The 17,510-nt window shown below is 44.5% G+C and overlaps 1 protein-coding gene across 2 annotated transcripts in view; it reads left to right on the top strand.

Moving 5' to 3' along the window:
• Positions 1–436: 436 nt before the first annotated feature.
• Positions 437–17,510, top strand: part of CHLSN (cholesin) — a 164,307-nt gene continuing 147,233 nt past the window's right edge. The window contains exons 1-2 of one of the 2 annotated variants that reach the window (XM_075565520.1): positions 437–513; positions 11,165–11,273. In XM_075565520.1, coding sequence (XP_075421635.1) covers positions 11,166–11,273 — 108 coding nt within the window. In that variant the 5' untranslated portion in view covers positions 437–513; position 11,165. Of the gene's footprint in view, positions 514–9,953; positions 10,035–11,164; positions 11,274–17,510 lie in introns of those variants that run through there. The other variant, XM_075565519.1, reaches the window with a different exon arrangement.

The following is a 17,510-nucleotide window of genomic DNA, read 5'->3' as shown; positions in this document are numbered from 1 at the left end:
CTAGTGATCGGCAAAGTTTGGCGACATCTTTAAATACGGGGAATGTAAATCGTTGCTATAGGAACAAGCATGCTTGTTAAAATAGAATACAATAAAATTGGTCTTTCAAAGTTGTTTTTTTTTAAACAGAAAATGCTAAAAGTATTTTTTCTTACTACAGAACTGATTTATTAAAAAAAACACACATGCTGGATATTGACTGAACTGCAGCAATGCTACTTCCCAACTTTTTTCTTTTTTTAATTATTTGTATATGTAAAGCATGTAACAATGGATAATTCTACACTCTTACGTAAACTGGTAATCATTTGGTGCTCCTGTTATAAATCTGTCAAAATCCTGATTGTGTGCATAACTTAATGGCTGCTTCAGCCAGTGTAACTCAGCAGCTACAATGTATCCTTACATTATCTTTTTTTTTTTTTTACAGTTTACAGCTCAAACTGCTGGGAACATTTGCAGCAAATTATCCCAAACAGGAAAGTGTTACAAAGAACTTGCACTGCTGGGGAGGTGGGTGAAAACCTGCTATAGAAATCAAAGGATGCTTTAAATCTCATTAAAATGGCATTGAGTTAAAAAAAAAAAAAAAAAAAAAGCTATTTTAATACAACAAAACTGATTTTTTTTTAAACCATATAAGATTTTATGTTTGTTGTTTAATTGGTACATTGCAGAGATCTTTAAACGTTAACTACTACTAATAATTGTTCAACACACCTAGTCTAATTTTTACTCATTTAAATCAAGTAGTATATATGTTATTTACATGTTAGAATATTGGTACTTCTATACAAGTAATGTATTATTGCAAGAGTATGGAAAGTTATAAATCAAATAGATTTGTTTGATGTATTTTTTTGAATGCTAATAGAATATTTGGTACTATCTCAGATTTATATGATTGGATTAGGGCCAAGGGCTATGGGACGGATCTAAGAAAAATGTTCACTAGATGGGAAAAAGATTTCCCAGGAATTGAAGGAGTTGACCTGTTACTCGAAGGGTTAACTCGGGTTAGGAAAATGATAATTTATGAGGTGTGGAGAGAGATGCATTATACGATACTGCATAGGGCCTATTATGCTTTTGATATCAATTATAAGGGGATAGAGAAAACTAAAAATAAGTGCCCCATGTGCTCCCAGGAAAGAGCAGATTTAACACACTGTTTGTGGGATTGTCTGGTTATTTCTGATTTTTGGGATAAAGTTCTGCAATGTATACAATAAGTTGTTGGGGTAACTACAATAAAAGAGCCCTTAGCCTTGCTGTTGGGAAATATGGAAAGTTGGAAAGAGGTCAATGTAAGGCTGCGTCCCCGCTAGTGGCGGTTACTTACATATATAGATATAATATGCAAGTCCCCGCTCACGCTGTGCGCGCGTGCTCGTGCGCGGGCACACACGCTCACCGGCGTTCAGGTACACACAAAAAACTAACTTTCCAGCGCGCTCAACTACCCGCAATGCCCAGCCCCCCCGCGCGCGCGCGTGTAACTGCAGGACACCCGGCCCTCATGCTTGGAGCGCTCTCCAAGCATGAGCGTGCTCAGCACCAGCGGGGACCCAGCCTAAGGAACAATGTCCCAAGAATAGCAGAGATTGTCTTAGGCCTCGGCCATGTTTGCTGCTTGCTTGCGGAAGCGTGCTGACGCGCACTCCTGCTCAGCATTGAGACCCTACAGCCGCAATTAGAGCGGCTGTAGTAGGGGCTCACCTGCGCTTCCGCGCGCTTGCGGAAGCGCAGGTCTTAGGGGAATTTAAAATTTCCCTGCTTGCCGGCGAGACAGCCGGTCACGTGAGCGGTTCGCCCAATGAGGGCGAACCAGCTCCGTGACGTCACTGGCCCGCCCCCGGCCAGTGACGCGCCCGCCCGCCCCCGGACTGCCCCTGGACCGCCCCCTGACGGCCTGCTGAGAGCGCGTGCGGTAAGCAATCGCAAGGCCAGGGAAAGCACCCGCTTTCCCTGAGCCTCAGCGCGCCTCAGCGAGCAAGCAGGGAGCATGGACTCAGCCTTACTTGCAGCAAGGAAAACAGTGCTGGTGAAATGGATAAAGCCTGAACCCCCCCCCCCCCCCCCCCCCCACTTTAGATATTTTAAACGATATATGAATAAATTGATGACGGACAAATTAGAAGCCGAGACGAATAAAGAATCGAGAACCGATAGATTTAAAAAAAAAAGGGAAGTTTATTGATACAATGTCGCAACAAGAGAGGGATTCAATCACACACACATTTCAGCATACCTCTTGGGGTCGCCTCAGACTGATTGGGATGGGTCACAATTTATTTCGCCCTTGAGGAAATATGACAGTATGTTGTTGATGGGGGAGATAGTGAATGGGGAGTCTTATGCCAGATTCTGTTAGGGGGCTGCGTGGCGACAGCTTTGATGTTAATCTTTGAAAATGCTATTATCTGTTTTATCTTTTACTTATTAGTATTTGTGTTAACGTGTTGAATTTTGAAATTGTAAGTTTGCAGGGTTGCCACCTTCTACTGAAGGCCAACCCGGAGGGGGGTAAAAACCCTTACTTGGCGGCGTGGTGCGGCGGCGTCTCCCGGCATCCTGCTGCAATTCCCCCTCCCAATGCAGTGAACATGACTGCGCGGCATCAAATGACGCCGCGTTGCCATGGCAACCAGACGCAACGTGACATCATGCCATGGCAACATGACGCCGCGTGGCGTCATGACGTCACGTAGCGTTCGTTTGATGCCACGCAGCCATGTTAGCTGCAGTTGAAGGGGAAATTGCAGGAAAATAACGGAGAGTGCCAGAGAGGCTGCCGCACCCTGCCGCACCCCGCCGCCTCCCAGAGATTGACAACCCGTAGCCCGGAGGTAAGTACCCGAACCCGGAGTCTCTGGGTCAAACCCGGAGAGGGGGGAACCCTGTAAGTATGATGAGCAATACTAAAAATGATTTTGTGTAAATGTTGTGCGCCGCCCCTCCCAGGCTGATTTCGCTGACGGGGACACATCGTTACCATCTTATCCGAACCTGCTGTGTTTTGGGGTTTAGTCCACACTTGATGCATATGGGAGCCCCATTGCCTCCCAGATAGTCCAATCTGTTGCCTTGATTTTTTAGCAATAGAGGTGGTCCTCGCTTACCGACGTCCCAGTTTCCGGCGCCACACAATGCAGTACCCCGGGCGCATTGTTCGACACAGGACCCACTTATCCGAAGGTCACCGCTGCCGATTAACATGGGACCCGCAGTCAACGAACATGTGTGCCTAGTCATAGAACATGTGTGCCTAGTCGTAGAACATGTGTGCCTAGTCATAGAACATGTGTGCCTAGTCATAGAACATGTGTGCCTAGTCATAGAACATGTGTGCCTAGTCATAGAACATGTGTGCCTAGTCAACGAACATGTGTGCCTAGTCATAGAACATGTGTGCCTAGTCATAGAACATGTGTGCCTAGTCATAGAACATGTGTGCCTAGTCATAGAACATGTGTGCCTAGTCATAGAACATGTGTCCTAGTCATAGAACATGCACTGATGATTTTCCATCGTTAAGTAGTTTCTCTAATAAGAGGTGGTGTGCACATTGTACTATAGGTCAGAGTAGATTGCCTTACTGACTGAGCCTATTCCATGATACTCTATTTATCTGATCCGTTATACATTGGTGTGTTATTATTCGTATTTAGTCCACGTGAGGGAGGACTGTGTGGTGAGGTTACATGGAAGTACCATATTCCCATCTGCGACTGAGAATGGGCCTGTAGAAGGGGTCTATTACCCAAAACGTTGCCTCCCTCACCTTTCCGCATTTTTCCTTCCCCCAGTGGGTTTTTCTCCCCCTTTGTTTGTACCCTGTTTGTGACACTCCCTTCCCCCACCTTCTCCCTTGGACAAGAGATTATAATGGCAGCGACGGCGCGCACGCGCATGCGCGGCATGAACAGCAGCCCTATTCTTTATGAGGCCGCCCATAGAGCACGCGAGAAGACAAACAATTCTGTCTTTGCCGCCCGACAGCCGGGTCACGTGCGCGGTTCAGCCAATGAAGGCGAACCGCTCACGTTACATCATGGCCACGCCTCCCCGAACCTCAGTGCAGGTTGGCGCATGTGACGCCAGGCACTATAATCAGGCACTATAATCGCGGCCTTAAGTTCCACCATTTAGCTTGTACAGACTTTTTACACCCATGTACTGATGCTCTTAGCACGTCAATTTTCAGAATACAATTTACACTTTGTTGGCACATACCCAACGTCTTACAGTCATTTATATTGTGTGCTAGGAACCCGTGTGCTATGGTTTTCTGTGTTTCTTAGTGGGTTTTTTCTGTATTGTAATGTTGTTGTTTAATGCTTGTAAACCCAATAAAAAAACTATATATATATATATATATATAAAACAAAAAGAAAGAATATTGGTACTCTACTTTCTACATCACCTCATCTTTCTCAGGATTGTGGGTGCACTTCAATCCTTCAGTGAAACTTGCATGCTCACGGCTGCCAAGGGTACATTTTGTGGTGGAGATGTGAGCAGTTGCAAGGGTCTCCCGAGCATGATGGAAGTGTGGAGGTGACCGAATCCCTGTGCAGTGAGAGTATGCAGAATAGTAACTGTGATCCTCTACTTCAATGCTTTGAAGTTAGATACTGACGTGACCATACTCACGGCTCGTAAACTCCCCCAACCCCCCCCAATTAACAAGGAAATAAGTAAGTTGCCCACCATGAGACGTCACAGTTGTGCACCCAGAGGCCCATTTCCCACAAGGCTGAACCTAGAACAGCAATTGTGCGATTGACATCATTGGCTGAACCGCTCACGTGACACGACCGTCGCCTGCCAAAAATTCCTCTGTCTCCTCACCAGTCGTCCGCCCTGCAGCTCCAGGCGACGCGCACGCCTCTACTGGTATGTTTATTGTAATTGGATTTATGCATTTTGTTTTTGTGCTGTGCTGCGTCACGCCAAGAGACGACGCTGGCGTTTTTCAGTATAATCATATAATCACGGCATAATACATTGTTGCTACAGAATTCCGCTGTGCATTGCTTTGCAATTTGTCTTTTAGTTTATCCTAGAAACCCTGTAATCAAATGGGCACCATTAGTCTCATGAGAGGACAGTGCCATATTCTATTCAACGAAGAATAAAAATAACTGGTTTATTGTGACGGTGAAGGGGTACCCAGGCCATTAATAAAGGTATTTGGCCCGGCTGGGTGCCCCTGAGCCATATTGGGGAATAGTAAAATGTCAGCTCTGCAACCCAATCATGGCAGAAACACTGTGTTTTGTGATAAAACTGTATATGTGTGTCTTATTATTCCTGGAGAGTTAAGCAGCGGACATTTCCCTGCTTCAGCACAGACCAGAATAGTAAGACCGGGCAGGGGAATGAATTACATTCAGGTCCCCCGGTATATGCCCGCGAACCCCAGAACCAGGGGGGTTCAGAGTAAAGTCATTTTTAAGATTATGTGTATAACTGTGGCAGTGTTTTCGTGTAAGCGTGTGAAAGGAAAAATGGTTTTAAAACCCAGCAGCTAGCAGTATAGTAGGAGGCTTTTTGCTAACTTTCGGTAGGAAGCTCCTAGCGCCGTGAGATTTGCTGTGAGCACCAGGAACTATCATGTCGCACAATTTTTATAGAGTTATATAAAAAAATGGATGAATTAACGTCCCTCTATTTTAATTGTACCAACATGTTAGGCATATGGGGATTTTCATCTAACACGCCAGAGGCAGAGTGGCAACTCTGCCCTCTAAGCTTCAAAGGCAGTCCAGGATATGGGAGTGTTAAACCTTTTGTTAGCAAGGAGGGGGAAAGGAAGAGAATTTCAATAAGCCATCCTGGCAAATGGCTACTCTGCCCAGACTGAGTGGCGCCAGGTAGAGGGGACGAACCTCATATGCTAAGTGATACAAAACAAATAGGTAGCGCTATATCCTAAAGTGTAGGCAGCCTATGATATATCCCTGAACCCCAGTCAGGTATCAAACAGTACAAAAATTATATATCAATGGCGCTCTGCACTAGTGAAATATAAACATATAATATATAGTAATGGAAATATACAACCAGTGGCGTGGATGTTTCTCCAAAAGTAAGAAGGTATCAGGCAGTGGATATATAAGAGTATCCCCTCTATGGATGGCTGCTGCTGCACCGGACTGCTGGGCTCACACGTGTGTTGTTAGCCGTGGATAGTGCTTGCTCCCTCTGTTTGTAGCATAAGCCTCTGTGCGCCCTGGACACGGAAGATTCTTCCTGCTCAGCTGTTGAAAGCGCGCCAAACGGAGCTGTAGTGAACGCGGATGGATATCCGCACGTGTGTTGTTAGCCGTGGATAGTGCTTGCTCCCTCTGTTTGTAGCATAAGCCTCTGTGCGCCCTGGACACGGAAGATTCTTCCTGCTCAGCTGTTGAAAGCTACGTTTACCCCTGAGGAAGAAAGCTAGACTTTCGAAACGCGTAGGGTGTTTCTAAGAGGTCCTCCAGACTCGGTGGTGAATCCTGTCCCCCTTGGAACCTGCTAGCAGATGTCCGTTGGCTGCCGAATCCAGGCGGATATCCATCCGCGTTCACTACAGCTCCGTTTGGCGCGCTTTCAACAGCTGAGCAGGAAGAATCTTCCGTGTCCAGGGCGCACAGAGGCTTATGCTACAAACAGAGGGAGCAAGCACTATCCACGGCTAACAACACACGTGTGAGCCCAGCAGTCCGGTGCAGCAGCAGCCATCCATAGAGGGGATACTCTTATATATCCACTGCCTGATACCTTCTTACTTTTGGAGAAACATCCACGCCACTGGTTGTATATTTCCATTACTATATATTATATGTTTATATTTCACTAGTGCAGAGCGCCATTGATATATAATTTTTGTATCATATGCTAAGTGGCCAAGGTACAAAGTTGGCACATGCCCAAAGCAGACAGAGAAGCCCCTCTACCAGGTTTGAAAAGTATTGGCAACTTCGTGATAGGGGGGAAGGAATTATTCTCACAGAGTAGATTGGCTGCATGGGTTAAATATAGGACTGTTTAGTGCATAAAAAACCCATTCAGCCCATGGGGAAGGAGTTCCATCATGTAACAAGATTCATCATGCCGTGAAAGATCCATCCTGTAACCAGACTTAACAGCGTAACTAGTAAGTGTATTTTTCGTTGTAATTGTAAATCAAGCTGTGTATGTTCATTCTGTAAATAAATCGCAATTTATTTTATCTCTTGCTTTGCTCAATCAAAGGATCCGGGTATTAAGGTGTTAAAAGTTCTGATCTCCCGTGACATTTATTACCAGAAAACAATGGAAGAATATGGTGTGTCTGCAGAGCACGCACGTTGTAAGTGAAACTTCTTTGTTGTTTTGTCATAGAAATTGTATTGTGATTTTTATAATTTTGATTGAATGAAAGTTTTTTGAGTATTTTTTTTCAGCAGAAATTGCAATACATTATACAAATGAGTTATGATCACGAAATGAAGATACATATATTTTGGATTTAAAAGGGATGTAAATGCTGTTACTCTCTAAAGTCTTTAATTCAAATAAAATCATAATAATCAAAGTACAATTTCAGTGACAGAGAACAGAAACAAGTTTGGGTTAGAACGCGTGTGTTCGGCACATAGCCCCCCTTTTAAAAACAAAAAATAAGCATTACAGTGAATATATTATAATAATCTTAAAATGTATGTGTGTGTTGTGTGTTTGTTGTGTGTGTTACTTATGTGTGCGGAGCCACCAACAAGGGGGGACAGAAGGTACAGGTGTCCCGGGCCCGGTGGGGGAGGGGAGCCCGGCAGCGCAACTTTGGCCCGTCCCAGCTGCCGGTCCTCTCCCGGCCGGGCCCCGGCTCTCTCTCAGATGCAGACCTCTATCACTGTCCAACGCAGATGGGCCTCTGTGACATCAGTGCGCCAAGGTAGGGTTGGCCCAGCATCCGGTGCACAATGGCATGGAGGGAGACCCGGCATGCGTCAGCTCGGCATGGGACAGAGGGATAGAGGCCTGCAGATAGTGAGAGCTGGGGCCCGGCCGCGAGAGGACCGACAGCCGGCCTGGCCAGAAGTCTGGCCCAACTTGCAGTGCCGGCCGGACGGGCCCCCCGCAGACCATCCACAAGGTAAGTCTGTTTTAAAAAATATATTTTTTGGGGGTGTTTATATGTATTGGGGGAGTGGGGGTCTTGTTTATATGTATTGGGGGAGTGGGGGGTATTTTTAATATGTATTGGGGATCTTGTTTATATGTATTGCGGGGTGGAGGTCTTTTTAATATGTATTGGGGGGGTCTTTTTAATATGTATTGGCGGGGTGGGGGGTCTTTTTATATGTATTGGGGGAGTGGGGGCTTTTTAAAATGTATTGGGGAAGCAGGGGGCTTTTTAAAACTTATTGAGTGAGTGGTGGGCTTTTTAGAATGTATTGGAGTGGGGGCTTTTTTAAATATATTGGGGGAGTGGGGGGCTTTTTAAAATGTATTGGGAGTAGGGTGCTTTTTAAAATGTATTGGGGGAGTAGGGTGCTTTTTAAAATGTATTGGGGGAGTGGGGTTATATGTATTTTGTAGGGGGGATTGAGTGAGAGTGGGGAGTGAGAGAGTGAGTGAGGAATAGAGGGAGTAAGAATGAGACGCAGGGGAGAGAAATACATTTGAGTCGGGAGGGGGGATGATTGAGGAAGAGGGAGTCAGACGGAGGGGGAGAAATACATGGGAGGAGGGTGGGAAATAGAGGCTACTCGTGAGGTGTGAAATGGTGGGCCCGGACATAACTCTAGTCCTGGGCCCCCGGGAAATCTATCTTCTGCCCTGTATGTGTGTGTGTGTGTGTTAGTTATGTGTATGTGTGTGTATGTATGAGTGTGTTTCTGTAGCCGTGTGCTGAGTGACTCAGTTTGCTTTTGCGCATGTGCGCCGGCTGCTTCTGTTAATACAAGTGTAGCCAGAGGGGGTGCAGAAGTGTAGAGTAGCGTGCACGCACTCGTGCACACTCATGGCAGTAACGTTTTTTCGTCTCCATTCAGCTAGTTCAGTCCTGTGAGATGTAGTTTTGTGGTAGGTGCCAGCAAAGAAGTTTCACTTCAAAAACATCACTATTTTATTAAAAAAAAAATACCATCTTAGGGTTTAGAACCCAGTGATTCCCTAGAGAGGACAACCAGACTTGTAAGGCTGCGGTCCCAGTAATGTCTGTGACACGTGTGCCCGGTGGGGGGGGCGGCGCGTGCACAGCGCTAACCGCGATCTGCGGTCTGACAGGGAGAGAGGGAGCTTGCGATGGGAGGGGGCGTGGTCGGGTATTAGCGAGGACGTGGCCATTACGTCACGCGGCTGGTTCGCCCTCATTGGGTGAACCGCCGGTGGGGGCGTGGCCACGCCTCCGTTGCAAGGAGCAAACTCAATTTGAGTTGGATAAAACCTTGCAGTAGGGCGCGGCTGCACCTTCAGCGTGACGGTGCGTACTGGGCCCAGCCCCATTGAGGGGCGGTGCTTACACGCACAGCGCACGCCGCGCCGTGCGCACAGGCTGTTACTGGGACCGCAGATTTAGGCTGCGCTGATAGTGACGGCGACGTCAGGCTGCGGTTGCTGAAAAAATCAAATTGAGATGACTTCCAGTGATCGCGACCATCCACTTGTTTTGAAGCGACGACGCGTCTCCGGCACTATAAGCGCAGCCTTCACTTGTGCTTGACACGTGTTTGATTAACACCATAGAATAGCTGCAACTGAGACAAGTTCCTGTAATCCAAATGAATGATCTAAACTCAGAACACGGAATTAAATGGTATCATTCTGCCTTAAATCAGTGAGCACACAATGCCGCTGCGCGCTGCTGATGTTACCACATACAAGTCACTCTGATAAAGAGGCGTGCTACATTGTAGCAAAGAAAGGACCGAAACGACTGCGCATGCGCACTGCTTTACATCGCACCATGCATCATCACAGAAGGCTGGATTTGCCGTGGGCGGTGCGTGTGACGTCATCGTGCGCGCGGAGTGGAAGAGAAGGCGGAAGCAACTCCTGGCACAGTAAGCACACGTGGGGAGGCAAGCAGGGTGACTTGTCCATATGTTTAGTTGCAGCGTCCCGATCAATTGGATGTCTTGCTTAGTGGGAACCTTGTGGGTGCTGAGCATGGGGCTCTCAGTAGTCTTTCACCCTTTCTGTGATGGAGGGGGGGAACTAAAGTACAGACTCATGGTGTGGTGCAGGGGTTAATCACTAAGGGGACTGATTGGTAAAATGTTCTAGCTGCAGTACTGATGCAAAAACAGATGCATGTTTAACTATAATCTGAAATTAAAGACTGCAAAAAAATTTTTATACTTAAAAAAACATGTATGCTGATCTGAGAACTGGGGAAGGAAAGGTGTTTAGTGTTTGCAAGCAGAACTCCTCATTGGTCAAGAGAAATAAAAAAAAATGTGCAAGGATGGCCGCTTCATGAGCAAAGTTGTATTTTTAGATGCAAACTTCAAGACCGATTAAAGTTCCTTTTTTTTTATTTCGTAAAATAAAACCTTGCAATGAGTGGTAGATGGGATATCATCTTTAGAGGTGAGGAGCATTGATGTGAATAGAGCAGACTACAAAATATAAACATTCATTTCTAAAAACTCCTGTGGTGAATGCAGATTTAGGAGAAATATACTAAAAAGCATAACCTTTTTCTTATTGCCATGCTCCAAGTACATTATAAGTCAATCATTAATCTGTATAGCCAACGTATATATGTATTTAAACGAATACTGTTCCTGCAGTTAACACTTGAGAATCTGGGTATTTTAAAATTACAGTTTCATGTAATAATATCCATGACTGATTATCAAGATTACACAAATATTATTTGGTTTACATTTTTTACTTCTATATTATCCATATGATTTGTGACTACATCATACAGTTTAAAATATGTAAATATTGCATGGTCATCCATCTCTAGTGGAATAGTAGAACAGTTAAAATATTTATTTTAGGTATGTGGTTTGTTATTGAATTGTGAAGCATCTGCAAAGAAGAAGATAGGGATTTTACATACAGTGAAGTGACTAATTAGATTAGTACAGATTGCTAGATTATTGGCCCTGCATCGCTTTCCCTTTGATATTTTGTACGATCAGATATTTGACATGTGCTGAACATTTCACGTCTCTTTCAGAATGGCAAAAAACAAGACCCTCGCTGCAGATAAAAATGAGAGAAAGAAGAAGTTAGCAGAGAGCAAATCCGAAGATATGCCGCCTAAAAAGAAGAAATTAACTCCAGAGGTTGGTACCTAAATGTTACTTTAACTGTTTATCAGATTGTAAATACAGTAAAGCCTTAAGTTGCAGTCACTTCTAGCTGCAAATGTTGCTTACTTCTAGTTATTAGCATCTGTCCCACGTACAGGCAGTCCTCGGTTATCCAATGGAATCGGTTCTGGAAGTAGCGTTGGATAGTGAAACCGTTGTAAAGCGAGTCCCATGTTAATCGGTGGCGGTGAGCGTCGGATAACGCGTTCTGGCATCGAAAAACGGCCCATAGGGTGGCATTGTAAAGCGTTGGATATGCCATTCATTGTAAAGTGAAACGTTGGATAACGAGGACTACCTGTACAGTGAATTGAATCCCTCTGCCATATTATACCCAGGATGTCCCTGGAGTTACTTCAGAACTAAAGCCGCAACCCAGGCTGCTTGTTTGTTCACAGCATGGGAACCGTGTTATTTTCAGCTCTGGGGACGCTCCAGTTCCATTGATACCAGTGAAGCTACCAGTATTGAAGCCCCTTTAGGGGAAACAAAATGACAGTTCAAATGTCACTGTCCTGCAAGCCAATCGGAAGTCGCAGTGTCATCCATTGAACGATCATTTCAATCCTAGAGCGAAACCAGGAGGTAATGCCGGTAATTTCACCGCTAGGTGTCTTGGAAACAGGGCACCCCAGGGCTGGAAATAGGGGGCTGCCCTGGAGCTGAACCGTGCGGATTCCCATCCGGTCAAGATAGGATACAGAGGGGTCAAAATAGCGGGATTGCTGCTTTAAATTTTTACATGCAAATCCTGATATGTCTTTCCCGGTGAATTCTGCCAATGAACTATTATTACAAATAACTAATGCACTTTTTATTTCACTGGGGGATATCTGGCAGTAAATGGTTGAAATAAATGAGATATATTCCATGCTGTTTCAACAGGGTGTTAATTGGAAAACTATTGGCATAATTGCCCAGTGGAATCATTTTTAACACGTTTGCTGTTTAGGCTTTTTTTCTTCGATATGCTGTGAAGCTTCCCCATGCTCCGGAAGGTTTAAGTCCCGTTAAAATAAATATTGTTTAAATATTCCTAAACGGGGGGCAGCCAGCACATTGAATAGGTCCCTTGGTGAATTGGCCCCTTTGTTTTGCTGTAGCAGTTCTGAAATAATAATGGAAGCGATATATATATGGACGAGTATCCAGTGTTTTCACCCCTTCAGTGCCAGAGAGGGCTTAGAAACTGGGGCCTGTGTATCAAGGCAAAAGTGGTGGCATTGTCGGGCAAAAAAAATCTGCCCCATATGTATCACAGAATAAATCCTATTGATTTCAATAGTACTTTTTTCTTTGATAATCGGCGGTTATTTTGCCTTGATACACAGACCTTTGTTTTGCATTTCAAGTCGCAAGACATCAACAATATTCAACACAAGTCAGCGTTCGTGTTCCTTCTGTAATGGCCAGTTGGTATTCTGCAATGTTTTATGAACTGTTGGGTTAACAAAGCGAAAGAGTCTAAGATCGTTATTTTCCTTTATGCAGTCTAAAATTGCTTGAACCCCCCCCGCTCCCCCCCAAAACATATGTTGTGCGTTTAAACGCTGTGCAGGCTACTTATTGTTAAAAATAGCCCCACAAATGCCCAATTTTATGATTTGGTTGGCAATTTGTTTTGAAAGATCTTAAAGAAAGGCTAGACTGTCAGTGCACTAAAAATACACCGCGTGCTGCTGTTTTCCCATGTGTATTTATGTACCAGTTTTATCCAGCCAACAAAAATGTCGGCTATGTGAGCTGGTCACCCCCAGGGACTCTGTATTCCCAGCCTGAGTGTAACCCCCATTGTTCACACGTGTGTGACAAAAATGCCGGCCGATCCTGCTGCTAGCCAAAGAACAATGTAGCGTACCCAGCTTCAGCTAATTGCGTGGTATAGAAGCTGCGTGTTTCTGGCCAGCATATCCCCTATCAAATATTCCGTCTTCTCCTTGCTCAGAAAGGTTTAAGCCCCGTTCATTTTGTCACAGAAAATGTATTTTTTGGCATTTTAAGTTAAATGCCCCCTCTTTTTAAAATGAGTCGGAAGCCGGAGGGGCGGGGGTGTCTCAGGTGCTGAAACATGGTCATGGTGGATACGCCATGGGCACTCAAGTGGTTTAACCGCCATTTTGTTTCCCCGTGTATCTCGGGAACCAGGAGGTTCCTGGAACTGAAAATGTCACATTTCATCTCTGGGGACCCGCTTGTTCCCATCCTTGTTAAATAAATTCTCCTGGGGTGCCTGCTGCTGCTGCTTTACCCCAAGCCAAAAGCCTTCACATGTCTTTCAGTGAGTAATATGTTTGTCTTATACCGTTCTGACAAAATATCTATTTGCTGTTATGGAAATGTATTATTACTATTACTGGTAATGAATAGTTATGAGCCTGACAAGCAAAACAATTTGAACTCAAACCTACCCATATAACAGAATGCGTCAGTAACACGTATGTATGTATGTGTATATGTATGTATGTGTTCAAAGCCAGGAGAACTGCTAGGGAAAGAGAATTGGCGATGCTTTTAACGAATACAAATACACAAACCCTGCGCTACTTTCCAAATCGGCTTACAGTTTATCAGTGACATTTTACATTGTGACCTAAGTCTAATAACAAAGGAGTCATTTAGTTGCATCTTTTGATGGGAAAAAAAAAGGAATTTAGCCGCTGACCCCGTAATCTCCATTTAAGCCAGTACCTGCAATAAATGCATCATATTTCTTATGGTCCTGTGGATGTGTTATGAGCCCTTGCTTGCATATTTTCAGGGTAACTGTTGAGTGTCAGTTCTTGAAGGTATTTTTTTACATTTATTATTGGTTAGTTTAAGGTAACCGTTAAAGCTGCAGACCAAGCAATATCCTACATATGTGTTTTTTGTTTGTTTTTAAATCCGTTCTGTACTATGAGAAAATACTTGTAGCATTTTTTTAAATGGTCTGAATGACATTTTTAATGTATTATAATGTAACAAGCAATTTTTTGTTTCTATAGCAACCATTTACAAAGTCACACCCCCTTCCTCTTCTGAAACAGGCTCTGGCACACCCCTTTTTTGAGCCCTGCCCTCTCTCTAGCAGTGCACCAATTGTATCTAGTGACTGCCTGGTCACATTATCTTCCCCATAGAACTTTGCATCTTCTGCTGCACTGACAGCCATTTATTGAACCCCCAAGCTGGATCTTCACTGATCGGCAATTTAGCTAATTACTTATCATTGTGTTGATTGTACTGATGCACATATTAAAGGGGAGGGGAGTGGGTACAGCAGCTTGGACTGCTGCTTTAAAGCTGCAGACCAAGCAATATCCTATTTTTTTTTTTTTTTTTTTTTTAATTCAGTTCTTTTCTATTAGAAAATACTTGTAGCATTTTTTTAAAAACAACTCTGAATGACATTTTTAATGTATAATGTAACAAGCATTTTTGTTTCTATAGCAACCATTTACAAAGTCACAGATACTGAGTTAATACTTTTCTGCAGCCATTTAGTGAACCCCGGAGCCGAATCTTCGCTGATTGGCAACTTAGCCAATTACTTATGATTGTGTGGATTGTATTGATGCGCATATTAAAGGGAGGAAAAAGCGGCAGCTTGAACTGCTGCTTTAAATCCTTAATACAAAAAAAATATGCCGGCACCTCAAAAAGTCAATATTACAGTGAAAGTCCTGACCATATGGCATGAACCAGTCCTGTTGACCTAGAAATCCTCTGATTCTTGATAGTTGTAAGAAGCCAAATAAAGGTAGACACCGCAAGTAGTAACTCCACGGGTAGTGTCCAGTCTCAGGGGCTGAAGTCCTCACCGGTGAAGGACCGTCCCCCGGCCATGTGGACCACCACAAATGCGGAACCGACCGCTGCACCTCCACCTCCACGTGTCGTCCCGTGCGCCGGCCTCGCGCTCCCACGCAGATCGTGCGCGCATGTACGGACGGCTATCAGCTCGGCGCTACATTCCACCCGGCAGAGCCTAGGATGCGCGCACATACGCGGATGTAATTCGCCTCGGCACTACGTGCAATATTGTCCCAATCTCTGGAGATATCCTATGATAACTGGCAAACGATTGATTACCCACAACCCTACGCGTTTCGTGAGAGTGCCTCACTTCCTCAGGGGCATATTGACTTTTTGAGGCGCCGGCATATTTTTTTGTTTTTGTTGTGTATATATAGTTTAATCTATATTTGTTCCTGGCAGCCTTCCTAATTTTTAGGCACTGTAGTTATTACTGGTAGGGTTTATAGCACACTACTTTTCATTTAGCATTAGCGCTGTAGCACATACACCTTTTTCACACGTTTAAATCCTTAATGATGTAATCTTAATCCAATACATAGTGATACTTTATAACCCAGGGGTGACCAACTCCAGTCCTCAAGGGCCACCCACAGGTCAGGTTTTCAGGATATCCCTGCTTCAGCACAGGTGATGCAGCCGAAGACTGAGCCACTGATTGAGCCACCTGTGCCAAGCTGAGCGATCCTGAAAACCTGACCCGTTAGTGGCCCTTGAGGGCTGGAGTTGCCCAGCCCTGTTGTAACCTCTTCACTGGCAGAGGTATTATCCCACATGTACATTCTTTCAAAACAATTTGGTGTGGTATTTGCTTTAACATTGCACTTCTTTGCAGCAGGAGACATTAACGAATAGTTGCATGTTGCGTGTGCGTGTTAGAAACCAGTATCCGTGGTTTGCTGCCTCCCGCAGAACCTTGCCGTTTTCGCTTTGCATTTGAAGCCCTGGTTATGTAAGGATTTGGCAGGATAGGTTTGCAATCCTTAGCACATCAGTACGAGCAGATTTCCCAGGGCAAAGTATTTGCAGCTGAGAAAATAGCTGCTACTTTGAAGATACTTTTCCCAGGCAAAACTCTTACATATCCAACTGTTCCCTGTGTAAACAAATTAGGCGATACCTTGTGGTACTGAGTACTGAAATGCGATTGGTTCACTGTTTGGTTGTATTTTGAAGCCATCTTTGAAATGGACTGCAGGTAATGTATCTGCGCATTCTTTACTTAGTTATTGTTGAATGTGGTTTACATTAGTCATATCCGGTAAAATATATATCACAAGCGACAGAGAAGCCCAATGCTACATCCAATATGACAAAAATACACAGTAAAATACTTATATATTCTCTTGGGAAAGGGTCATTTAGTTTAACCCTTTGGCCAATGCATTGTAAGCCTGCGAGCCACGTCAAGGCAGACACCCGTTCGCAAGTCCTAACACTACCAGATAAAATACTAATATACCTCTGTTAGGATTATAATTATCATTTACCTCTATTAGGAGGGAGAAAGACCAACATTGGGCTCAGTGGTTCCCAAAAAGAGTTTGCTGGGGTTCTGTGTGTTGTTTATTATTATATATCACACTGGATATCCCATGATTATGGGTTGGAGAAAGGTATAGTAATTTGTGATGAGTTTAGCATCTGAACGGCATGTGTTGGTGTATATATATGTGTATGGAACAAAGCTCTATCCTGGATCTCCTCTTACCTCTCCCTTCATACTTTCAATGTCTCTTCTGCTAACACCTGCTCCTCTATTGATCTCTCTGTGGGGGTACCCCAGGGCTTTGTCCTGGGACCTCTTCTCTTTTCTCTGTACACACTCTCTCTAGGTGACCTAATAACATCTTTTGGGTTTAATTATCACCTCTATGCTGACGACACACAAATATACTTTTCAACATCCGACCTTACACCTGCTGTACAAACCAACGTTTCTGAATGTCTCTCTGCTATATCATCCTGGATGGCCCTCCGCCGCCTTAAACTCAACATGGCTAAAACAGAGCTCCTCATACTTCCTCCCAAACCTGGCCCTACTACCTCCTTTCACATTACTGTTGGAACTACGATCATTCACCCAGTAGCCCAAGAACGCTGCTTAGGGGTCACACTCGACTCCTCTCTCACATTCGCCCCTCACATTCAAAACATTTCTAAAACCTGTTGCTTTTTCCTCCGCAATATAACAAAGATACGCCCTTTCCTCTGTTGCTCGACTGCTAAAACTCTGACTCAGGCCCTCATTCTCTCCCATCTTGATTACTGTAACCTCCTGCTGTCCGGCCTTCCTGCCTCTCACCTGTCTCCCCTACAATCTATCCTAAACGATGCTGCCAGAATCACTCTACTCTTTCCTAGATCTGTCTCAGCATCTCCCCTCCTGAAATCACTCTACTGGCTTCCGATCAA

The sequence above is a fragment of the Ascaphus truei genome, chromosome 11, assembly GCF_040206685.1.
Source record: "Ascaphus truei isolate aAscTru1 chromosome 11, aAscTru1.hap1, whole genome shotgun sequence".
NCBI lineage: Eukaryota > Metazoa > Chordata > Amphibia > Anura > Ascaphidae > Ascaphus > Ascaphus truei.
Note: the sequence above shows the minus strand (reverse complement) of the source record. Positions and strands in the feature narration are given on the sequence as shown.